At 43.2% G+C, this 25,720-nt stretch overlaps 3 protein-coding genes across 20 annotated transcripts in view; 1 reads left to right on the top strand and 2 right to left on the bottom strand.

Moving 5' to 3' along the window:
• Window positions 1–1,415, bottom strand: part of INPP4A (inositol polyphosphate-4-phosphatase type I A) — a 198,048-nt gene extending 196,633 nt beyond the window's left edge. For all 16 annotated transcript variants that reach the window (XM_074991839.1, XM_074991868.1, XM_074991882.1 and 13 more), the window contains exon 1: window positions 1,283–1,415. The gene's annotated coding sequence lies outside the window, so the exon portion shown is untranslated. The remainder of the gene's footprint in view (window positions 1–1,282) is intronic.
• A 6,397-nt stretch (window positions 1,416–7,812) lies between these two features.
• Window positions 7,813–14,720, bottom strand: COA5 (cytochrome c oxidase assembly factor 5). The gene is made up of 3 exons (XM_074991752.1): window positions 14,556–14,720; window positions 12,470–12,553; window positions 7,813–11,237 (listed from the first exon to the last, which is right to left on the bottom strand). The coding sequence occupies exons 1-3, from the start codon at window positions 14,655–14,657 to the stop codon at window positions 11,196–11,198; spliced, it is 228 nt and encodes a 75-aa protein (XP_074847853.1). The 5' UTR covers window positions 14,658–14,720; the 3' UTR covers window positions 7,813–11,195.
• A 106-nt stretch (window positions 14,721–14,826) lies between these two features.
• UNC50 (unc-50 inner nuclear membrane RNA binding protein) lies at window positions 14,827–25,107 on the top strand. Of its 3 annotated transcripts, none has more exons than XM_074991724.1 (7): window positions 14,827–14,920; window positions 16,807–16,866; window positions 18,596–18,870; window positions 21,230–21,350; window positions 23,684–23,823; window positions 23,908–24,009; window positions 24,726–25,107. In XM_074991724.1, the coding sequence occupies exons 3-7, from the start codon at window positions 18,600–18,602 to the stop codon at window positions 24,860–24,862; spliced, it is 771 nt and encodes a 256-aa protein (XP_074847825.1). In that variant the 5' UTR covers window positions 14,827–14,920; window positions 16,807–16,866; window positions 18,596–18,599; the 3' UTR covers window positions 24,863–25,107. The 3 variants fall into 3 exon arrangements, with proteins under 3 accessions (XP_074847825.1, XP_074847840.1, XP_074847832.1); XM_074991731.1 differs by having other exon boundaries at window positions 14,844–14,861; XM_074991739.1 differs by lacking the exon at window positions 16,807–16,866 and having other exon boundaries at window positions 14,834–14,920.
• The last annotated feature ends 613 nt before the right edge of the window (window positions 25,108–25,720 follow it).

Raw genomic sequence — 25,720 nt, 5'->3', positions numbered from 1 at the left:
AGAAGAGTCACTTGCAAAAGAGGGAGGAGGAGGTGAATGCAACACACCCCTACCATTTTGAGCCTAATACTTAGACTCACAGTACTTCTGTAAAATAGACATACAGTTTAGATGGTACATTCATCAAGCGCAAAGAGCCAGCCATGAAGTATTTTTAGGGTTACAATATATGACCTTTCAGAAAAAGAGGACACCCCTGAGAGAGAGTGTATGTGTATCACTACCTACCAACTCATGTATTCATGTGTTATAGTACTTTAATACAACATGAGTTAGTAGATACTGATACACTCCCTCTTGGGGTGTCCTCTTTTTGTTATGGTAACCCTACTGCACAAATAATAAAAGAGGTGACAGTGTCCATGCAAACGTCAAAGCACAAGTTCTGTGACAAAACTCACTGACATGTGGATACAAAGAAATGACAATTGTCACAAAATATCCAAACAGATTATTCTCAAGTTTAAATCAAACATCAGTTCAGAAATTCTGCATCTGTTTGCAAGATAGCGATTAAGAAGATGATATTTTCCTCCAAAACACCACACACAGGGTATGGCTGGGTTAAAGCGGTCACTCACAGTCGCCCACTTTTCCAGATCAGCATTACAGAAAACAAAAAAAGCCGCTGCCTTGGAAAAAGGCAACGCAGCCTGCAAGCAGCTGACCTAGTGAGCAGCAAGTCGGGGAAAATATTTTGAAATCTGGAGAAAGACCTCGGCAGCGTGCGGTTCAGGAAGCAGCACGCACCTGTGCAACATGGACACTGCATGTGAGCCCCTTAACCCACCGGCATAACAAGAAAAGCCTAGCTCTGCCCCTCCCTCATCCGGGCAGACCACACAGCGCGCCCCCACTGTGCGATGCCTGATCCCTAAGCGGAGAGGCGCCGACGCCCAGGCCCGCCCGCCAGCCCACCCCGCTGCAGCGCCAGCCGCTGCCAGATCCGAGCCCCCCCCTGCGGGCAGATGCTCCCTCGGCCTCCGCACCAGCCAATGGCAGCGCTCAACCCCGGGCCGAGCGGCTGTTCGTCTCTCTCTCTCACACACACACACGCACATCCCGCCCGCCACTGGCACCGCAGCGGACGCGCTAGGAACCCGGCCCCGCGCGCGGCCCCCGGGGACACCGGCCCGGCTGCAGGGAGCCGAGGGGCCGGGCTGGCGGGGCGCGGTCTGGAGCAGGGAGCGCTGCACCCTCCTGACGCCCCCGCCCAGCTCCCCGCCCGCCGTAGGCTAAGGCCGGGGACGGAGCCCGGCCAGCCCGCCCGCCTTCCTCCTACCTCCGCCCGGCATGGCGCGTCCTCGCAGCCGCTGCGCCAGCGGCCGGAGGCGCAGACAGCAGCAGTAGCGGCGGCGGCAGCTCCCCGGTTGTGACGGCACAGGCAGCCCGGCCCCTCCTCCCGCCGCAGCGCCGCGGCCCCCTACCGGCTACAACGCCGGGCGCCCTCTGCGGCAGCGCCGCGAGCCGGGCCCCCGCCCCCGGGGCGTCGCAAGGGCAGGCGGACGCCGCCCGACATCCCCCTCGGCCGGTGTGGGAAGGGGCGAGCGCTGTCAGCCCGGCGTGTGACGCGGCCAGCACCTGTGCTCGTGTCTCCGCCGGCGGCAGGCGAAGGGACTCGCCCCGCGGGGAGAGGGGGCTGCCCGCCTGGCCCCTCGGCGGGGCGCTCAGAGTTCGCGCCTTGGCCTGCTAAACCCAGGAGTGTGACCTCAGTCTTTGGCCGGGGCTGGGGTCGGGGGAGGGCATTTAGTGGTCTGGGGCAAGTAGATTTAAAAAAAAATTTGCCAGGGATGCTGCATGGTCCTGCCAGGTGGGTAGAGGACTGGACTGGATGACCCCTGGAGGTCCCTTCCAGTTCCATGAGCTAGATGTGTGTACCAACCCAGCCACCCCGGCACTTCAGTAACCACATGCTGTCAGCAATTCCACCACAAGCTGTGGCCACACAGTAGGGCTGCCAACCTCAAAATTTCAGACCTAAGCCTGGTCCCTGCCATAGAAAATTAACTGGAAATTCAGGAATGCTTTAAAAATGGAAGGGTTTTGATTTGTGTAATCTGGATTTTTTGTTATTTGGGCTTTTTTGGTTTGTTTGTTTGTTTGGTTTTTTTAGTTTTCTTGGTACACTCCAGTCACATCTTCAAGCTTTGCTTTGAAACCATGAAGGCTAGAAAGTTACTTCATAATATATATAATAATATATACAATATTGTATATACATTGAAGCTGAGGATTTCACCTCAGTGTCCAGACAGCTAGACTTTAAGCAATGTCAGCTATCCTAAAACCAGTCAGGAGATTGCACCTGTTGAAGACACCACAGGAAGTCTGACCCATATAAATAACTAGGTGTACAATTTACTTTAAAAAGGACAAGCTGTAAAGTATCCGAAGAGACAGAGGTATTTAAGTTTCATATAACATACTACCTTACTGATTTCCTTTCCAGTTTTTGTTTGGTTTAAACATTTCCAGCAGTTTTTGAAATGTAGGCATTTGAAAACAAAACTGATCAGTTCCTGCTCCAAGTCCAATTTAAAGTGCAGAAGTAAACTAACGGCAGATGTAGGGGGGAATTATGTTTTGCCTATTGTTAATTTTTATTTAAAATGTGGTGATTTTTAAGACAAAGATTTAAGACATGGCACTATGGACCCCCTGGCTGCCCCCCACAATGTACGTCTTGCACACCAGGGCAAGCCCCACACTTCCTTGCTCCTTCCCCTCCCTTCCAGTACCTTCAAATCACATGAATCGCCTGATGTGTGTGCTGTCTCTGTTCTTCCTTCTCTGTTCCAGAGCTGGAACAGAAAATCGCAGCCTTTGTGTGGAGGTAGGAAGGGAGAGGAGAAAGTTAAGTGTGGGACTCCAGTATCTCACTGCGCATGAGGGAGAAAGGCACCCAGGAGGCCGCAGGTGGAATCCTGGTTGCCCTTGGGTTGGTGCAGCCCACTGTGGAGAAGAAGGGACACTTATGCAGCCCACTCACTTCTCACGGTTGCCCAGCCCAGATTTAAGATGTGACATAGCTCCAAAGGTGGTAAAGTACCCCAAAAGTTACTTGAGTAGGTGTACAGCTGCTCTGGGGAAAACGTACTTAAGTGCAAGTCACCAGTGTCCCTCTGGAAAGCTACTTGAGTAAAAGTACACACCTTTTTACACACAAACCACACACGCATCGGGTCTTTATTGTACTCACGTGTCTAGAAATGAGAAGTGAAAGCAGCTCCACTTTTACTCAAGTAACTTTTGGGGTACTTTACCACCTCTGCATAGCTCCAGTGTCTCTATAAAATAAATGAGTTCCAATCCTGCAAGAAGACATGTGCATGTGGACCCCTGTGCCTGCAGGAAATCTAATTCTCCCCACATGGACCCTGCAAAAAGCCCCACTGAAGTAAACGATGATTTGAAGGAGCAGCAGTATTTGCCAATTTTTAGGACAATATAATTCAGGCTATTGAAGTACAGCGTATTTTTTTGTCTCACCTCTTATGTGGCCATGCTCAGCTGTGCTGTGTTGATAACTCCATTTATCAGTCAATTTATCCTAGGTGTATGTTAGTCACTGTCGGCCAGAGGCGTCCAACCTGGTCAGCTAAAGGCCAAACATATTACAATGGAATCCCAGTTACGTAATCTAATTGGGAAGCACGGCCAGATCCACCAATCAAATATTCAGATAATCAGGCAAATGGGCAGGCTTCTAGCAGGTACCCCTCATTGGCAGCTCTGGCTGTCAGGCCCACCACCTGGTTCAGTTAATATGCACAGGCAGCTAATGGAGGCTCAGGTAACAGGGGCTGTACAGCAGTTTTAAAAATTGAAGGCTCCACAACCGACATTTTAAGGGAAGCTTTCTGCCTCCTTCCATTTCCTGTGCATAGCTTGGAATACAAATGGAAGAGGTGCTACCCCCAAGTCAACAGCTGTGGATTCCCCTTAACAGTTGACAGCTGGCTCCTGCATGCAGGGAACTTGTTGGGATGAATAGTGGCTGGAGAGTACTACAACAGTAAAGTCTCAGATACAGACACCAGAGCTGTGGACTGGGCAGTCAACCAGAAACTATTTAAAAACAGAAGTAACTAATCAGCTAGGAACAGAGACCAAAATAAAACAAAAAAGCACGCATTGTATTGCGTCTATATCGCATCTTAAATGTATGCACATCTGGGCTACCTGTCCCCATGCCAACCATTCACCCACATGCCAGACAAACACTGACAGCACAGACCTGCCATTGCCTGAGAAAAGTGGCTCCTTCTTGCCACCCAGGTAAGTCCAAGCCCCAAATCCCTGCTCCACCTTACACCACTGTCCACAGAGCTGAATGCTCTCTTACACCGGAAAAGCCATCAGCCCTGGCCCCACCCCAGAGCCTGCACTCCTAGCTAGAGTCCTCACACTCCTGCACCCCAAGGATTTTGTTATGTGCATCAATATAAAGGTGAGGTGTCACACACTACCTCCATATTGGTGCAAATAAGAAAATTCATTCTACTCGGGTGGAAAAAATTAGCTGAAACACTGGTTGAAATTCTTTTAAACTTAATTTTCACCCCACTCCCACCCCCAGTTTGAATATACTAGAGACTACAGATACCTTCCAATATCTACTGCAGGTGGAGTTTTTTAGCAATTGACACTTTCAACACTCAAAAGGCAGCTAGCCTGTGAAACCACCAGGCAGTTTTACTCCGATTACCTGGAAGTCTGACTGGTTTACAAAAAAAAAGAAGAAAGTCTATGCTTTTCTCATCCACTTTGAGTTTTCACAGACCTTAAAATACCAAAGACAATTAAGGAAGAAACATCTCACTTTTTACTTTCATCAGCTGAACAACAGGAGTGTCTATTTTCACAGACTTTGGGAGGAAAAATACTTGGATGTTCAAAGAAACATTTGATAAGAATAAATGTTTTTTTCTGTTGGTTGTCCTTTGACATCTATATCTTAAAGAATTTACACATTGGCTAATATGGTCTGGCTAAATAGTCCCAATTCCTATGACACTCAAAAATGACTTTTGCCAATCAGAGTTTTGCATTTTTGTCATATTTTACAGCATGAAAATAATTTGTCTCATTTACTCTGCTCACAGTACACGGTCATTTACCCATTAGTATTCTGGTGGAGACAAAATGCTAAGCACAGAGCACTAAACAGGGTAACAGCAGTCCCTGCCTTCAAGAGTTTACATCTAAAAGATAAAAAACTGGGCTCCAGTCCAGCAAATACCCATAATGAATCTAGTCTCATGTTGCAGTTATGCAACTGCCTAAGTGTTTGCTGGATAGGGACCATAGAACACTGGAGAAAAACTAGACATAGTGATAAGCAATATATTTATTTAACATTCATAAGGCACTTGCAGGTTTTTAGGATGCACCTGACTCTTCTCCTGTTGAAGTCAGCAGGAGTTAGGCCAATGATAAGTGCTTTAGAAGTCTCCAGCCTAAACTAATTCTTATTAAATAATTGCATCGTCTTCAGATATAGTGGAGGCAACTACACTGATTCTAAAAACAAAGTGCTTCCCCTCAGGACCTATTCAACTTTTTACACATCTTTCAAAGGATAAGTTTATAAGGTAGCTGGTTAATTCATCATTATTAATCACCACAACATTCATGTTTTGCACCTCCAAGCTTTGACCAAGGAAGGAACTAAACAAATCAAAAGTGTTTCTCAATAGAATTTGTGGCTTAATTATGAATACAGTAATCCCTTGATTGATGTGGAGGTTGCATCCTGGGCAACCTCCACATAAATCGAATTTTGCCGAATGGGGGGACCCCAGAATTCCCCTGGGTGGGGGAGGGAAGCCACGTGGTCCACAGCTTCTCCCACCTGGGGGGCACAGCTGCTTGTGCCAGGTTTCTCCCAGCTGGGAGATGCTGATTCACAATCTGCTGTGTGCCCACTGGGCTCTCCCAGCAGGGGGAGCCAGGGTCTGGAGGGGGCAGTTACCATTTGCATGTAACTCACATTCATGTGAGTTAAATGCAAATTGAAATTGTGCAGCTCAAAGATTTGCTGTATGGTATAACTAACTTTAAAGAAGGCACAGGACTTCAGTGGGAGGTATAGCTCAGAGGTTTGAGCATTGCCCTACTAAACCCAGGAGTGTGAGCTCAGACCTTGAGGAGGCTGTTTAGGGGCCTAGAGCAAATAAATTAACTTAAAAAAAAAATCTGTTGGGGATGGTGCTTGATCCTGCCAAGAGGACTGGACCCTATAACCTCCCAAGGTCCCTTCAAGCTCTATGAGATGTGTATCTCTGTATATTTATTTAAAGAAGAAAGACAAAACTAATACTTATATAAAGGTCTGTATAAATGAGAAAACAGGGTAACCAATTAAATAAAATATAATCTCTATATGTACCAGATGTAATGCTTTCAATCAACCCATTGTATTTAAAATATTTAATGTAGTTAATTTATTAAAAAATGTAGAAACTTTCATTTAAAAATATTTTGTCCAGAAACTTGAACAGCTCTCAGCCCTACCAGAGTGGCTCAAATCTCCTGGGCAGTTATGTAATTAGGCATAATTTTTAAATAGAACATTAAGTTACACAATTAGATTGTAGCAATTCTGATCCCCTGAGTAAATCCACATTTAGAGTAATTTAAAAATGGATATTGTATAGCTGTTTCCATGGTGCCCTAGAAGGTCTAACAAACAGTTCTGGTTCCAGGCTATAAAACTATGACAGTAAATAGTCTTGTCCTGATAAAATGCAAATGAGACCCCTATGATAAAAAAATAAAGCCAACCTCAAGGCACCAAATAAGTATTCATAAAGTACTGAAATCTCAACTTACATACACTTTTCTATTACAATTTAACTATTTCTAATCAACTTTATATTTGCCAGAAGTGTCTGTCAAACAATTTCAAGGTGAAGTTTGTGGTACTGGTCTTAAAAGAAGCTTGAAGGTTTAGTTGGTGCCTGGGAGAATGCTTCCCAAGTTAGGCACTGTCATCTAAACAACAGCTTTGTGGCAAACAATCTCCTCTTTTAAGAGAGAGAGTGGAACAGCACTCTCATGTGGGTGCCCTTGACTCAGCAAATCATGTACACCACCCCACTGACTTGCCACAGCTAAGATTTGATTAACTTTCAAATACATGACAAAGCCTTTTCATCTTTACCACTCTGTGATTTTCCTACAGAATAAGGAAATAAGGCACATACATAAGGCCTAGTATTATGTCAATTTCATTTGTACTTACATTGTTACTCCTGGGAGAATTCCACACAATTGTGTGCGTAACGAATTCATGTCCTCTGCAGATTTCTTTGCTTCCTAGCAGAAAAATGACTTTGTGGTAGGGAAGCAAAAAGAACCCATAGGCATAGAGGTGTACTTCTCACCAGCAGTAAAATGTATTGCTTTTGGTACCTGGAGCAGTCAGCAGAGAAGTAAATCACTGAGGCAGAGTGGGGTGCAGTGGCTGGGGACATCCCAGCCAGTGGCTCCTACCCTGCTAATCCCACTTGTGCTAGAAAGGATGGGCATTTCTCTTCCCCTACAAAGAGGAGCTGGACCAAGGTCACACCACCCACAGAAATCCCTGGCACTTCACTGCTTCCCACCACCACCCCACTTCCTGCCCTCATCAGTGCCCCCCAGCCCTACCTCCTCATCCATACTTCCTGCCCTCATCAGTGCCCCCTCCCACAGCACACCCATATTCTCCTGCTGATCCCCATCACCCCAGCTACTCCTGCATCTGGACCCCCAGACCTGCACCCACGTGACCCCCCGCTGAACAAAAAAGTCATGTAGCACTTTAAAGACTAACAAAATAATTTATTAGGTGATGAGCTTTCGTGGGACTGACCTACTTCTTCAGATCCTAGCCATACCAGAACAGACTTCATATATAAAGCACAGAGGTCCAAAAATTGTTATCAAGGTTGACAGATCATAAATATGGTTACCATTGTTGGCAAATCAGACAGAAGAGAAACAGAAGGGTGTGAGGGGTGGGGAAGTAAGTGTTAGATCAAACATCAAAGTAAGTAAAAGAGACCTTGTAATGGGACGGGTAATTCTGTCCCCGTTCAAACCATGTGTTAATGTGTCAAATTTGAATATGAATGTTAGTTCTAAACACTCCTTCTGTAGATGGTTGTTAAAGTCTCTTTTCTGCAGAACACAAACTCTCAGGTCTTTAACAGAATGGCCCACTCCATTAAAGTGCTGACAGGTTTGCGTATTTGGAGATTTTTGATGTCTGCTCTGTATCCATTCATTGTTTGGCAAAGAGTGCTTGCAGTCTATTGTATATAAAAAGTACATGGACATTGTTGGCACATGATGGCATATATGACATTAGTTGAGGAGGAGCAGAATGTGTCAGTGATTCTGTAATTAACATGTTAGGTCCAGTGATGATTATCTCAAGAACAGATATGTGGACAAAGGTGGCAATGGGGCTTGTTGCAAGGAAGAGTTCCAGGATTAGAATTATTGTAGTATATAGCCTGTGTTCACTAGTGAGAATCCTCATAAGGTTGGGAGGTTGTCTGTAGGAAAGAACAAGCCTGTCACCTAGGGCCTTCTGGAGTGTGGCATCATAATTTAGGATAGGTTGTAAGTCTTTAATGATGTGTTGCAGTGGTTTGAGTTGGGGGCTGTAGGTAATAACAAATGATGTTCTCTTATTGTTCTTTTTTGGGCCTATCTTGGTTTCTAGGTATTCATCTGGCCCTGTCGATTTGTTTTTTTTTCCTTCTCCAGGTGGGAGAAGTATGAATGTTTAGTAGAGATCTTGCAGTTTTCAGTCTCTGTCAGTAGGATTAGAGCAGATGAAATTGTATCTCAAGGCTTGACTGAAAACGATGGATTGTGTGGTGTGCAGGATAGAAGACAGCAGCATGTGGGTAAGGGTAGCAGTCAGTACATTTCCGGTAGAGAGTGGTATTGATGTAGCCATCGTTGATTTGTACTGTAGTGTCCAGGAAATGTCGCTTGTGTGTAGTGGTCAAGGATAAAGCTGATGGTGGGGTGTAGATTCTTAAAGTCTCTTTGGAATTCTTCTAGAGTCTCCATAGGTCCAAATGATAAAGATGTCACTGATGTATCATAAGTAAAGGAGGGGTAATACGGGACGAGAGCTATTCTTCACTCAAACTCTTAAAGCTCAGTCTCATCTTCACATCAGGACCCTTACGCTTATATCCAGACCAGCTCCTGCTGAGCTCCCTCTCCCTCCCACAAATTCCCACCCCATTAAGTCCCACTTCCCAGCACTCAGGACACCCTTTCCGAGGAGTGGGGCTTGTTGGGGTGGGTGGCTCAGCAACCCAGACACAACCACCTTCACATAGAATCCAGTACAGAATCCCCATTGCCTCTGTACTCAGATGATCTCCCCACACCCAGATCTCTTCTGCACCTGGACCAGCACTGGGCCGCCCTCTTGACTGCCCCTGCGTAGAACATTTTCAAACACAAATCTGTGTCCTGGGAAGGGAGCTGTAAGTTGATCTCAAAAGTCTATGAAGCCAGGGGCGTAGGCACTCCATTGACATGCTGAAGCTGCCACATTTATTGACAAGCAACATTTATATCCTCTTTGTTTTTCTGGCACTAAATTCCCTCAGGAGCAATACAGGACAGATGAGCATATACTATAAATCTAAACACAGAAGAAAACACCATAGGAAAATTTGTTTACAGTTCTTGCACAAAACAACCAATTTCAAAACTATCATATACATTAAAAATACATCATTTATTATTTCAAACATCAGGCTATTCTTGGGGCCCATCTTCCAATTAACAGGATATATATTATTTATCTATCAGCGAAGGCAGGCAAAAGTTAGTAGTTAGCTTTGTCATTCCACTAATTTCCTTACTTAATGGCTATGTCTACACTAGCCCAAATCTTCGAAACGACCATGCAAATGGCCTTTTCAAAGTTAACTAATGAAGTGCTGAAATGCATATTCAGCGCCTCATTAGAATGCTGAAAGCTGCGGTACTTTGAAATTGATGCAGCTCGCTGCCGCGCGGCTTGTCTAGACAGGGTTCCTTTTCGAAAGGACCCCGGCAACTTCAAAATCCCCTTATTCCTATCTGCTGTTTGGTCTTCCAGTTGAACTACGTTATGACTTTTGCAGTTATACAAACTTGAGCTTTAAGCAGCGCAAAAGAAACACATGGATATGCTGAGAGTTTGAAAAAAACAAGTTTACCATAGAAAAGCAATCATAATTTAAGTGAATGACAATTTTAAAATTATACACCCCATGTATACTTTAAAGAAAAGAGTATGAATACAGAAATAAGACAAAAATTCAAAAAATTATAAAGATTGTGGTGCAGAATAATAGTAAATACAAAATTAAGAGAAAATGATTTTGAATTGTCATCAAGTGGGTAAAGTATATTTGTTTGGGTAGTGAAAGGGAAGTCCAACATAACCTCAAAGGAATCTCAAGGCTAGTTGGCACACTATGATAAGAATTATTACGAACATTTCCTCAGCTGAGGGCCAAAGTGAAAAATATGATATTCGAATTATTTGTACTTCTCATATGGTGCTGCAAATTCTTTAATACACTGTTGCCTTTCACTTAAAAAAGAAAAGCACCATTGTATTAAAAAAAGTGGGATGAAGACAGACAGTCACACTTCTTTGTCTAGTATACAACACTATTGAGCAATGTAAGCCCCCTTCTCCAGAAACTAACATGTACATTTCAGAGCGTATGCCAGCCCTGCTAATGTGGGAAATGAGCCCTATTTTGGGCTTCCTAAATGTTACTGCAGACTATTATAATGCAGCCTACCAATTTCAGTCATTTTATATTTCATTCTGACAATGGTTTATAATTTATTAGATAAATAAAACTATAAATCCCAAAACTAAAAGGAAATCTCAATATCAAAACATACTGACAACTAAAGATTGCTATAGCGTATAGTAGATTTTGCAGAATTTATTTAAAATGCATTAGGGCATTCACATCACTTCAAACTGTTGGACAGATCTTGGTTTTGAGTATTTTAAGTACATGTCAGCTTCAAATCTATCAGAGGTCTTGGAAACAAGTATTCTCCACAAGAATACTACATGACTGGAAAGATGCAGCAGATGTACTCCTCTCTGTATTTTACATAGATACACCTATAATTCCGCATGCTTTGCTCTCTTCATGAAGACTTCAGTATCCTTTCCTTCCTCTGAATCTTGCTCTGGGATCCAACTAAAGATTGAAGAATAGTTAAGTCAACATAGTGCAAAGAGTGAAATATTACTAGTAGAATTGCTTTGACATGCCTGTGTTTTTATTTCTGGCACTTTACAAACAAGATACAGAAAAAAAGAGGTCATGGAAGAGAATGAATAGCTTCTCCATAAAGAGACACAAGATGGGTGTGACAGCACATCATAATGTTGTTTTCAGAAATCTTACTCATAATTAATACTAAACACAAAACATTAGCCATGGTAAAAGGCATGAATGGCTCATAATATGAAAAGCTCACTGTCAGGAGCAGCACTCTGCTGTGGATGACACGAACTCACTCAAAAGGGGTGAGAAGTATTGTGTCTACAAAAGTTCCAACAAACAGTATTTGCACTGCCAGACTTTCAGCAACATGGCTGCCACCACCACGTCACTTCAAGCTGCGTAATGTAGACAAAGCTTAATTAAAATGAGAGGTGTTGCAAACACCATGGCTACATCTACACTAGAGAGATCTTTGAAAAGAAGCCTTTCTGGAAGATCTCTTCTGAAAGATCATCTTTCGAAAGAGTGCATCCACACACAAAGGCTGTGGCCACACTACCCACTCCTTTCAGAGGGGGCATGGTAATGAGGCACTTTGGCAGATACTAATGAGGCACTGGGAAGAAGGGGCTTTCAAAAATCAGAGGGTCATTTTGAAAGGCCCCCAGTTACACAGGCAGCATGCATTTCAAAACCATCACTTTTGAAGCGCACATGGCCACAATTATGTTAATGAGGTTAATGACTTCTGTTAAGGTTGCATAGCATGAGACAAAGCTGTTGCCATCTGCATATTAATCCATTTGTTACAATGTGGTATGCATATTTAACTGTAAGCACTGACCACAATGACAGTTTTGCTTTTGTTCATATTATAATGGAGCATTGGCTGTGTTTCAATCAATGCCTTACTGTTTTTAATCTTTACTGAGAGGTGCATATTGATTTTTTAAAATTGGTATATTGTGTAGCAGGAGGGAGGCATAAACTAGTAGACACAAAATAGAAGGGTGTGATTAGATATGTTTGAGAACCACTGACTTAACTAATGTTTATTAAGAACAAATTACAACTGTGAGAAGTAAAGAGCTATTCTACTTAGCGGTGTCAACTTGATTAATTTCCATGGATTGAAACAGATTCTTTTAGGAAAGAAAAAAAATGGCAACGAAGGCTAAAAAACAATCAAAGCAATCACTCACCATTGACCTTTTACACTCAAAAAACAAAAACTGCAAATTTCTGCAATGTCCTTCCTTCAAGCATTGTCTGGGACTTTTTCCTTCCTGTCATATGAAACATAACATCATAAGAATCCAGTATATTTCTTCAGTGGACAAGACACTACAGACAAGGTACCTCTAGAAAGTCCTATATGCATTGCTGAAACACTCCTAGGTCCTTTAACTTGTGTTCTTTGCTGTCATATAGGTGGCGCTAAACATTGCAGTTAAAGCCAAGGTGTCATTCTGCATAGTGTTGAATGTGTCAGGAAGTTCTTTTCAATTTCCAGAATCAGGCTACCCTCAAACTCCAATTTCTTCATTTCAGCCCAATTGTTCAGTCTTGCCTATTCTGCACATTATCAAGCAAGGCATTTTAAAATGCAATTCAGCTTGATGAATTTTTCCACCCAATATCCAACTCCTTGAAATCTGCTATTTCCATTTCCAAATTACTGACTGAGATGCCAGGAATGACTTTCAAATCCATTTCTTCAATGGACACTTCATGTGGATGTATCATAAACAAAGCACTGTTTGCAAAAGTCAACAAAACAAGACTTGAATACCATCAGGAGCTAAGAAACAAATTCAGCAAGCTGCTGCAAATCAAAGCTGTTGTTTGGATTCTCTCTGGGATATGAATTACAAAACATTTCCACGCTTTTGAAATATGCCAGTCTTATTATCTTTGATGAAGATCTCTGATAATCAATTTTGACTCAAATCCAAATACTGCCTCTACAGAATCAGGAATGTATTTCCTTACCTTTGTAACTTAAGGTTCAATTCATTCAAATGACCAGTAATGTCAACGAGATAGCGAACTTGACCAACGAGTCGCAGTTTGAAAGCTTGGCATGTTTGACACCTTTCATATCCAAAAGACTTGATTTAATTAATGCAGGCAGCAAAGTAAGACAAGATTTTGCCGCAAGATAACCAGCGATCATTGTTGTGCATTAATAGATTGGGGTATTTGCAATCTACTTCCTTGACCCATGACCTGAACTGACACAGATTAAAGGCTCTGGCAAGAATCCAACTGACAATACAAACGACCAGTCCCATTACATTTCTAAGTTCATTTCCACAAGACTGCGCACAAAGTACCTCCTGGTGCACAATGCAATGGAAGTTCAAAAGCAGGATGCCCCACTGGCTCTTGCCAGAATTACACACTTTTGTTAAAGGTGAAAGAGACACAAAGAGACCATATGGACATGAATAATTGTGTTTTTTAAATTTTCTATGAATTTTTCATTTTACTTCTAAAAATTGTGTGTATGTTGGGAATGATGAAAGAGCCACAGGTTGCCTACTCCTGCCCTACAGAGCTGCCTGCTCAGCTAAGACTCAACTTTTCCAGATAATTTCACCAGCTTCAAGAGTGTGATTTGTCATGCGTACCCTCCAGTTTCATGTCTCTAGAAACAACTTGCTTACAACACCAGACAGAAAAAAACACAAACCAAACACCCACCCCACAAGCAGTAAAAAAACACTCACTTTCTTATTTTCCTGTTAGTGTATCAATTTAAAAGAAATCTCCTAGACTAGACAACTGAACTTGCATTTCAGGGAACAGTAGTCTCTCGAGTTATGTGAGGACTGCGGGCCGGCGCACCCTCACTTAACTCGAATTTCGCGTAAATCGGGGCAGCCTTTTCCCCAGTGGAGCACATGTTCCGCTGCCGGGGAAGCAGCGGGAGCACCTGGGGCTCCTTTGGAATGACAAGTCCTAGGCTGGGGGCCGGGGCAGCTGGGGAGGGTTAAGCCTGGGGTGAGTTAGGGCTGGGGGCCAAGGTTGGCCCTGAGCCAGGACCGCGCGGCCCTGCGGCGGGCTGAGCCGGAGCCGGAGGAGCGAGATTTGGAGTTGGGCTTAACTCGCGCATTTGGAGGGATTGCTGCGCTACTGTGCGCTGAGCAGCCCAGCCCAGCCACCGCCCGCAGGAGCTCTCAGCCGGCTCTGGCTCTGCTCGTCCGTCTTCCGCCTCCTGTAGCGGGAGGCAAACAATTCTCGCGCCCCCAGCAGACTGCTGCGCTGCGCCCCGCCCCCTCCTACCTGCATGATACAGGGGGTCTCCAGCAGACACTCTCTCAGGTCCTCCCGCACCCCCGCACAGGCCCGCCCGTCCTCCTCCTTCTCCTCATAGTACTTGGGCATCCCCCACAGCGCTCCCGCCACACAGCGCCGCTCCCTTCACTACCGCGCTGCGGCCGCCGCCATCTCTTCGTCCTTTGACCCGGCTGCGCTTTGTCCCGCGCGGGGACAGGAAGTACAGTAGCCAGCGCGCCCCGCGGGTCACGGGCCGCGTCAGCGGGCACGCGCCGCGCTACGTTGCCGGAAGCAGCTGGAGTTGACCACTAGGTGTGCGCGCGCGCACGGGCGGGGGGAGACCCTCGCGCGGCGCGTGGCGGGAGCGGCAGGTGAGGCGGGGGAGTCGCAGGTGGAGACCTCGCCCCCGAGCGACCACCCAACGCACGCGCCGCCAGATCAGAGCGACCCGGGGTCCCGCTTGCGCCGCTGCCCCACGGGAGCTGCTTGGCCTGAGCTCGAGACACCCGCCGACGTCATCGCGCTCCGAGGAGCCGGGGGGGGCTGGGAATCCCTGCGTGGGCTGGCCGCCCCGGGCGGGTCGTTGCCCGGGAGACGGGAGCTGAGGGCTGACAACAGGGTCAGCCGTGCGCGGGGTAGGGACTCGAACTAGGGCGCCGGGCCCCTCTGTGCGCTGCTGGGCCTGGGCCTGGGCCTGGGCCGCCGGGCGGGAGCTGCTGAGCCCATTGTCCAGCCCCCACAGCGGCCCTGTAGCCCGGCTGTCAGACTCCCGCCTCGGGCGCCTGCTGGTGGCTGCTTCCTCTGGGGCTCGGGCATGGCCGCGGCTGCGGCGGCTCTTCGCAGCGTTCCCTCCCTGCGCCCCGTTCGGGGTTGGGCGGTCGGTCCCCCAGGCCTGATTGGCCGCGAGCGCAGCTGGGGGCGGGGAGCCGTGTCTCGCCCCTGCCGTGGGCGAGTGTGGATCACTTGCCTGCCACTGGGGGGCCTCAGACTCCACTACAGACCTTAGCGGTAAAGGGACCGTGTCCGGTGTTTGGGGGGAGCTGTGGCAGCCGGTGAGCATCTGGCCGACATAGCGCTGTCCACACTGGTGCTCTGGTCAGCCAGACTTAGGTTGGGCCCTGTGAGCGTTTTTCACTCCCTTGTTCGAAAGTTCTTCTTCCACCAACCATAGTCGTAGTCCAGGGGTCAGCAACCTTTCCGAGGCAGAGTGCTGAAATTTGACCTCTATGTACAGTCCAAATGCCAGTGATACTTTTTAAAGTCACTAACAGCCCTACTTACAACAGCTTCTTTAATAAATACATTAAGATGCACAGCTTTGCCGTGCAGGTGCTGGTTGGTAGCGTTAGCTGGTGTTCTGTTAATCCACAAGAAGCATGGCTTTGAATAAGGTACCACTTGCATGCCAATGATAATTGGCACCCATGCCTGGGGTTGCGGACCCCTGCTTTAGTCCCTCCTATTCCCTGTTTGTGACACATCATTGTCTGGTCTGCAGAAAGTGGTATTTTGGTTGTTGAGTTTAGTGTTTATGGATGTGTGATACAGAAGGCTCAATTAAATCATCTGGTGTTCCTTTCAGGTCCTTAAACTGACTGATATTGAGAGCCCAGAGTTCAAGACCCTGTTTTAATGACTAATTATTAATACAATGTTGAACAATTTCAACAGGATACATTGAAACCCATGTCAGAATACCTAATAATGTTTTTAGGGCACTCATCTGAAATATGGGAGATATGAGTTCACCTCACCTCTAGAAAGGGGAGGGTGGCTTGATATAAATCAAGGCAATTTAAATCACCAAGAAAAAAATCATTTAAATCAAGTTACCAATAAAGCTAAAAACTGACTGTCTTTACAGTGCACTTAATTTTTGCAGTAAGCCCCACTGAACTCACTGGCACTTCTGTTTTTAAAGAAAAGAAGTATAGAAAGTTAACTTTTCTGCCATGGCTGGCCAAGATCCACCCCCCACATAAGCAGTCCTATCCAGCCTGTGTCTTTTGTGCATGTTACTTTTTAGTCTTCTGAGAAACAGAAATTTAAAACCCAGAACATTCAAGAAGCAAGAGCTAGTAATTAGGATGGACAGACTAGAACCATTAATTTACTTTTATGAGACTGTAAGTGTACATGTAGCATGATTGTGATGAGCTTTAATTGTAACTTATTTTAAATAAAAAATTTAATACTTGATTTAAAAAAAATTAAAAATGCAATTTAAATTAAAAATCTGATTTTTATTTTTTTTAAGTTGTCGATTTAATCAACCCTGTCAAATTCTGAATTTGAATCCAGGATTCCCACAGCTGGGGTAAGTGCTCTACACACTGAGCTGACGTTGATAAGGGGAGACACTTTCATCTCACCTTCATTTAAATTATTTTCAGCCCACGACTGATTCAAGGTGAGCAAGAAATATAGGCTGAACCTGCAGTAGGATTGATTGTCCATAAACCTTACAAAAAAGATAAAATGGAGAAATTTGAAGTACTGCTCTGTTTAGGCACATCTAAATCCAACCTTAAGGTTTGAAAACTTCCTAAACAGTAAGAACTAGGACCACCTAAGTGGTGTACAGCTTCCTCTTATCACTATTTAAACAAAGGTAAGAGCTTAATTATGCCAAGAAAATGGGATGTGCCCACAATGCAATTGCTTGTCATAAAACTAAACAGAAAATAGACATTCACCATGTCAAGTACAGGTTGAACCTCTGTAATCCAGAACTCTCTCATCCGGCAACAACCATAATAGTCTGGTATGTTTTTAGTTAGATGCAAACACTTATTATAGGTGTAGCCCTATTTCCTGTAGGTCCATAAAGTTTGTTTACAGCCACCAGTCCTGGCTCTGTGTTCTGTGCTATTATTTAGCTGTAATTTACCCCTGAATGTCTTCTGAGAGCTCATGTTGGTAAAACTGTTAGACAATATGGACGGCCTGTGGTTCACCCAGTTCTCTCGTTCAGCACCGGTCAAGTCTTGAGGGTGTCAGACTAGAGAGGTTCAACCTGTAGTTTTTCAAAAGTGACATAACTGAGCAAATGTTGAAAGAGGATGAATCTGCAGTGAGATTCTTTTCTGTAAGGCTTATTGAGAAGGAGAGAAAGTGAACAGATTTGGAGTTGTGCTCTATTTTGGCACAGGTAAATCAATGCTTAAGATTTGAAAAATAGAAGAAAATATTATTGCTAACCACTTTGACCATAGCCCTTTTTTGTTAAAACATAGCAAATGGTAAAAATTTATAGCAATATAAAAAAGATGGAATTTCCATTTAAAATTGACTAAAAAAATTAAATGCTAAAATTAACACTTTTTTTAAGAAATCCAAAATTAAAATTAACTTAAAATAACAGTGTTGAAAAATAAAATAATTTAAATTAAACATGTACATTTTTCTGTTATTTGAAAAAATGAATTGAATTAAGGAACCAATCAATGCTGGGCAAATATACTGGTTAGACTATAATAGAGAGCAAAATAGGACATCTTGAATAATAAACATTCTAGGGCAGTTGTAAAACTGTCCATTTATACTTAGCACTTGAAGAGTGATTTATTTCTGTCGCATTATAAAAAGATTGTCACAGCACCCCGTGCTGTAAACAGGTAAGCTTTTGTGTTATACATGGAAAGGGGAGGGACAGAGAAGTCACGTAATTTGTCAAAAAGTCCACACAGTGAATTAATAGCGAATAGGCATTTTATTTTATGTACTATTGATAGTAGTCCTGGTGTGCAGATCTCTAACCCATGCTGTCTCAATACATTGTTTTTTTGGCAGCAGAAAGTTGAAGTATTTAATGTACATAGTCATATTTTGACAGGATCTTTACTGTAGCTTACAGTGTTGCTGGTACAAGTGGTAATATTTTACTAGCTACTTGCTTGATTACCTTTGCAAATCAATTGTACAATATATGCAAGTGCCATAATTAACACGGCATAATTCAAATGCTTGCAATTTTACCTCTGCTGCCTATCATTTCTAAGATTATGTAAAATAAATTACATTTATATTCTAAAATCTTTCTTCAGAAAAATGTTGCCAACCACTTCACAAAACCAGGGCAATGGTGCCTTAAACTCCAGGGATTCAGCAAGATATACAGCAGGTGCAAAACGTTACAAATACTTGAGGAGGCTCTTTCACTTCCGACAGATGGATTTTGAGTTTGCTGTTTGGCAGATGCTTTACCTCTTCACTTCACCACAGAAAGTGTATAGAAACTTTCACTACCGGAAACAAACAAAAGACCAATGGGCAAGAGATGATCCTGCTTTCTTGGTATTGCTGAGTATCTGGCTGTGTGGTGAGTGTCTGTTTTAATGACCAAGAAAAATGAGATGGGCAAGAGGAAGAAATGGGCACTGACATAAGATTAGGGAGGCCTGGTTCAGGTTCCTACTCTGTTACAGCCCTTCTGTGTAACCTTGGGCAACTCATTTAATCTGTCTAGGCATTCCTTCCCCATCTGTAAAATGGGGTAAATAGTAGTTTCAAACCTTACATGGACATTGAGGATAAACACATTAATTTTTTTGTGAAGCACACAGCTACTACAGTAATAATGACAATATAAGTACCTTTCTCTGTTTTCAGTAAAGTTGTAGGAATGTGCCTTTGCAGCAGCCTGGGTTTTTGATTGTAGAGACCCTTATCAGAATGGTGTAGAAGCTGATGAGCTATCTGTAATCAAAGGTTACAGTAACCGTTTGGGAATTAGAGAAACAGGGTAAATCACCAGTTGTACCTAGAACCTTCAAACGAATCTTCTTTGTTTATTATAACCAAGTCTTTTCTTTGTTCTGTGTTTGAAACTGTATAGCTGTGTCTAGACTAGCCCCCAACTTCGAAAGGAGCATGGTAATTAGGGTGTTGGGAGATTACTAATGAAGTGCTGCGGTGCATATGGAGCACTTCATTAGGCTACATCTCCCCCACGGCAACTCCGAAGTGTGAAGCTTCCAAGTGCTGGCTTGTGTATAGCCACGGGTACTTCAAAGGAGCGCGGGCACTTCAAAATACCTGCGGCTGACCCGTGGCTACACACAAGCTGGCACTTCGAAGTTTTACACTTTAAAGTTGCCAGAGGGAGATTTAACCTAATGAAGCACTGCATATGTACTGCAGCACTTCATTATACAGCACTTCATTAGGTTAACTAAGTATGGCCAAAACAGAACTGCTAATTTGTATCTTCCCCATACCTTCCTGGTACCTCATTTGATCACTATTGACAACTCCACCATCCTGTCTGTTATTCAGACATGACCTAGACGTTATGTTGACTCCCGTCTTTCCCTAGGTCATTATTTCCAGACTATATCTAAAAATAGGCTTTACATGTCAATCCATACTGGTAAAACTCTTGTCAAAGGTGTCATTTCATGTTTCAGTTTCTGTAACATCCTTCTCTATAGCCTTGAGTTTGACTGTCTTTTAAAAAAGACAACACTGAAAACACCACACTTTTGACTTGGCACAATACCTGTAGTCATAACAAAGCTGTGACTTTTGAAATTCTAATGTTCTTATGGTTGGATGGGAAATTTTTCCTAGATCCAGTTAGATTTCCTGGATGTTTGTTTGTCAGAAGCTGCTAAGGGAACTGCACAAGCACGTGTATTATGTATACTGCGTTTGGTTTTTTTTTTTAACTAAAATGGACTGAAAAGCTCAATGTCCATCTGAAGAACAATGCACTGTCATGTGGTCTTGTAACTGAAAGCAGTGTTTCTTCAGCTCTGCATGTTGCTCTTATTCTGCACTTCTGCTTAACAGGGTTTATTCTTCAAAAAAAGGTTGTGAGTTTAAAAATGTGAGATTAGTTCAAGGACGGTGCTCTCATGCAGTGATCCTAAACTGCCTATATTATACACAAGTGGTATAGTGTGCAGTGTTTGAATAGAAAAAGTGGCTGCCTTGCATAAGATCTTAGAGATGAGGAGGAATAAATGGAAAAGTGTTGAGATTTCATGAAACCTCTTCCACAATGTTAACCCCCTGTAATGAAAACAAAAAAGCAGTTCAGTAGCACTTTAAAGACTGTTTGCCTGTTTTACAAAAACACTTCTGATTCACAAACCTGTCAGCCAGCACTTTAATGGAGTGGGCCATTCTGTTAATGACCTGAAAGTCTGGGTTTTACTGAAGAGGAATTTTCACAGCTGTTTGGAAAGAGGCTGTTGAACTCTCTTTTATGTTAAAATTCGACACATTAACACATGGTTTGAACCAGGATGACAATTTTCTAGCTCATTATAGGGACTCTTTTACATACTTTGCTTTATCTAATTCTTGACCTCCTCCCCCCACCCCCGGCTCTCTGATTTGCTTACCTTGGTAATAATTTTTCTGATTTGTCAACCTTGATTACTATTTTTGGTTCTCTGTGCCTTAAATATGGAATCTGTTCTGGTGTGGCTATGATCTGAAGAAGTGGGTCTGTCCCATGAAAGCTCGTCACCTAGTAAATTATTTTGTTAGTCTTTAAAGTGTGACTGGACTGTTTTTTTTTTGTTTTGATAATATGTAGACTAGCATAGCTATCTCTCTGTTACTATTCAACTTCCTGTAATGTCAGAGTTTGAGTGATTGGCATTGTTTGGTGATACTGCATTTGTCCAGCTAGGAAGTATTACTCTCTCTCCTTTTCTCCCCCCTTCTAGTCTCTACAATAGGATTTGGATTTGTGCTGGACATGCATTTTTTTGAAACGATAAAGCTACTTCTTTGGGTTGTCTTTATAGACTGTGTAGGCGTTGGCCTTCTAATAGCAACTTTAATGTGGTAAGTAAATAATTTCATCTAGAAGTAAGGTGGGCATTGATATAGGGCAGTTGACAGTTCCCTGCTGCTGAGACATTGAACTTAAATTTACAACTATATGATTTCATGCAGAAGAGAGGGTTAAGAGTTTTCACTGGCTGTGGATAGAGTGCTTGTACTGGGAATGAGCACTTAGAAAATGCGTGTTTTGCTTCACTTCCTTCTGCAAAAAATGGTTAATGCTCAGAGAAAAGTTGTCACTTATACCCCTAGTGTTTGTTTTCCTACTGAGTTGGTCTTGGCCTATGCTGAAGCAATCAAGAAAATTTTCATTTGCCTGTTTGGACTTTTTGAATAAATCACATGCTTGTGTTCAGTATTCTCATTGTTTAACGGGACACTGTAAAATCAAGCCACTCTTCTTGCTGAACTATTTTGGTTATTGTCACAAGTAATTCCTGAGGTGACTATAACTGTTTATGCCAGTGTTTCCCAATTTTATTTGGCTCTGGAACTCTTTTAAACTTGAAAGAATTTTGTGGAACCCCAAATAAATCTTATATGTGGCTTAACCCTCTCAGCCCCAAACCTGCACCCAAATCCCCAGGATGAGCCCACCTCAGCTCCAAACTGGTCACTGGGACTATAACCCATCCACCCAAAGAGGCCCCCAGCCAAACGCCACCTGAACAAACGCCACCCTAGTTCCTCCTATTACTTCACCCAACATGGTGGATGAACCTTCCTAGTCATTGCTGCTCCCCTGACTCTAGTCCCAAGGGCCCAATTTCATTGGCTACCCTATGGCAACAGGAGAGGCCAGTCACAGACAATGAAAGGCAAGGACAACAAAGGAACTGTTTGATGTGCCTTCTGGATAGCCATTGGCTCCCCTTGCCCTGCCTCCACTGTGCATGCACCAACTACTTTGCAAGTGAGGGGCTCTTTGCGGCTCCCTGCCCTGACACTGCTGAAGCAATGGAACTCAGTTCAGTTGATTTAACAGTCAGATCCCTCTTGCCACCCTGCCAGCTGTTAAATCAATTAAATATAATTCTGCTGTTTCAGCAGCAGGAGGGTAGGGAGCTAGAGAGGAATCTGCACCCACAAATGACTCCTTAAAGAACCACATGCAGCTGGGAAGCTGCAGGTTGCCTGCCCCAGTCGTTTTCTCATGGAACCCTTATTTTCACTTTGTGGAAACCCAGGGTTCTGCAGAACACCATTTGGGAAATACTGGTTTATGCATTTGTCAGGTCTCTGCCTCTGTGGTCGCTGTCACTTTGCCTCCTGCCAGATTGTCATGGCATCCGTATCATGCCCTGTTCTGGGAAGAGTTCATGTGCGGACTCTTTCCCAGGCCTAGGAGGAGGATGTTTTCCAGTAACCACAACAGCAGAATTTACTTTCAGAAATGTGGGTGGGTTCTCCTGTTCTTCAAACCATTGCAGGAGCCTGGGAAACCTTTACCCAAGCCCTTCCCTTATTGCATGTGTCCCAGAGTGGTAGTCACTTTTATTCACTATCCCCAATACTATGCATGGGGATGGAAGGGGAAAGGAACAAGTCGTAAGAACAATAATCTCATCCGATCTCTGTATTTGACCTCTTGGCTGATCCCCAATAAAACTGAAGTAGCAGATGAGGTCCAGCAGACAGGATCTCATTCCCTCTACATTTCTCTATAGGGTGAGGGAAAACAGGCCCCTTTCTTATCTCCTCTCCTCCCATGCAGTGGAAATTTATCTGGGAAAGTTAAGCTAAACTATGGCTTGGTCCAAAATAAAACTAAAAACTACATCTGGCCTGATTTGTTTTTGGACGCAGAAAAGAAGATCATTCATATCAATTTAGTACCCTTATTTTTAAGTATTTTGTAGACTTTTTGCGAAAGTCACTGGGGTGCTTTCTTTCTGTAAAACAATGTAACTAAGATATCTTTGTAAAAGGAAATTTGAAGGTGGTTAGGCTCAGCATTTTTAGGAATTCAGGGGATGGATATCTAAAAGACCATGTTTTTTGAGTATCCTATAATTACATCATTGAAAAAGAAGCTGCTGTTCTATGTACAATGTTTGCTCTTTCTACTGAGCATCAACAAATATAACTACTACTGAGAGATGAGCTGTGATGTCTTTTGTAGGCTACCATGTTTTCTTTAAAATGTAGGGAAATAATTTTCAGGTATCCTGCCCAGCACTTATGAAAGCACATCTGAAAGCATTATAGTTATAACTTAAATGGAAAAGACTAGAGGTCTTTTCCTGTATGTGTCTTGATTGATGTAAAATCAACCTTAGAACTTTAGGAAGCATGAAGGTACAACACTGTTTCATAACTTTTTTCCCAAATAGGTTTATTTCTAATAAATATTTGGTAAAGCGACAGAGCAGAGACTATGATGTGGAATGGGGCTATGCCTTTGATGTTCATCTGAATGCTTTCTATCCACTTCTAGTCATTTTGCATTTTATCCAACTGTTTTTCATCAAGTGTAAGTAGAACATCCTTTTTAATGCTTTTTGCCCCAGTGCAGGGCATCAGATAGGTGACAGAGCAACTATCTTCTTTTTTACAGATGTTATCTCATCGACTTCATTCATGGCATATTTTGTTGGGAATACAGTATGGCTGATTGCAATTGGTTATTATATCTATGTAACATTTCTCGGGTACAGTGGTAAGTAATTTCCAAAACTTTATTAATTAGGCAACTGACTGTATAAAAATACAAGATCATTGGCCCCATAAGCTACTTTTATTTGTGAACTCAATTTTACAATGATCATCTCAAATGCTGCAAAAGCAGCAGAAGAATTCAGCATGGATTTATTTTTAAGTTGTCCCTCTAGACAGATGTCTTAACTATTCAATGAAGCGGTTTCATGTGCTACCTTGGCTGCTTAGTCCAGTCTAACTTTTCCCTGGTTCTCTTCCAAACCCAATATTGCGCTTCTATCATTACAGTTAACTATTTGTAATCCTTGCCAAGAGGGGTAGGCTTAAAGTTAGGCCCGAAGGACTGTAATATAATCCAACTAATACACTGCTTGAAACTTCAAGACCCCTGTATTATTTTTTTGGACTCCCAGACTAAAGGGAAAGCTAGTAATGCAACACACTCACATTCAGCATATTGGCTGGTACTAATGATACAGACCTACCTCATTTACTCCTCCACTCTGGGCAAGCTATTCTATATCCGGGCAAAAGGCTGCCAAATCAGCATGGCAGGGATGATATATTGAGCACCCATTTTTAACCTAAAATTAATTGATAGAATGCTGGGCAGGCATTGCATGTAGGCTCTCCCAGGTCCTTCTGGATGCAAGTTCATGGTTTTGGTCCATTAATGCAACTAATTACTGACTGATCATAATTGTGTTTCTTTTCTAGCATTGCCATTTTTGAAGAACACAGTTGTCCTTTTGTATCCATTTGCACTTTTAATTCTGCTGTATGTGCTTTCATTAGCCCTGGGATGGAACTTCACCAAGACACTTTGTACTTTCTATGAGTTCAGAGTGAAATAAAAGCAGGACTTCAGCTGGCTCAGTGTAGCTTGTCTTAACCTCTCACAGCCTGGAACAGCTGAGAACTGTTGTAAATGGTTGTAAATTTTCTCATTGTAGATAAGTGTAAAGAGCTTTAATGTCAATTGTAATTTTTAATATTAAAATATTTACACAGTAAAATGATTAATTCTGTATGAGTACTTTGCAGCACATTCCTGGCGATAAACTACCTGTATATTTTTTGTAATAAAACACCATAATTCTCAGTGTCTTAATGGGATAAGTACTATACTGAATCAGAGGCACAACTAGTTGGATGGTAGTTATAAATCAGTTGGAAATGTGTGTATACCTGCATTACATGCTCACATATTACATGGTCTAAATTTGTACAGTGCGTGAGACATCTTCCACTCCAAGTGAAGTGGCTGGAATCAGGCAAAGCCAGGACCCCTGTGCATGGGTACAATTTCACTACCTGCACCCACCCATATGGACCTAGAAATGTACAGCCCTAACACCCCTCCCCCCAAATGGGAGCCAGCTTAGAGGAATGTCTCCCTGTGTGCTTCTATCAGCAGGGCTTGTCTTAGCCCTGCTCCTTGAAATGAGACTGTTTGCACCTACACTTTAGTCAGACAGGGTATTTAATGTTTCTACAAGGTGAATAAAAGAAACTAAGGAATATAAAACATAGACATAACAAGAATTCCCCACCCCTGAAGGGAAGTTTAAGAATGGTATGCTGACCATGACTCAGGTGAGTTCCCTCCCCTGTATAGGACTCAGGTAAGGAAATAGAGGATTTAAAAAAAACACTACCATGTCCTGCAGCTGAGGATCCTCAGGGCAAGGAAATGGCTCCAGATTCTGCCT

Source organism: Carettochelys insculpta, chromosome 1, assembly GCF_033958435.1.
Source record: "Carettochelys insculpta isolate YL-2023 chromosome 1, ASM3395843v1, whole genome shotgun sequence".
Classification (NCBI taxonomy): Eukaryota; Metazoa; Chordata; order Testudines; family Carettochelyidae; genus Carettochelys; species Carettochelys insculpta.
Note: the sequence above shows the minus strand (reverse complement) of the source record. Positions and strands in the feature narration are given on the sequence as shown.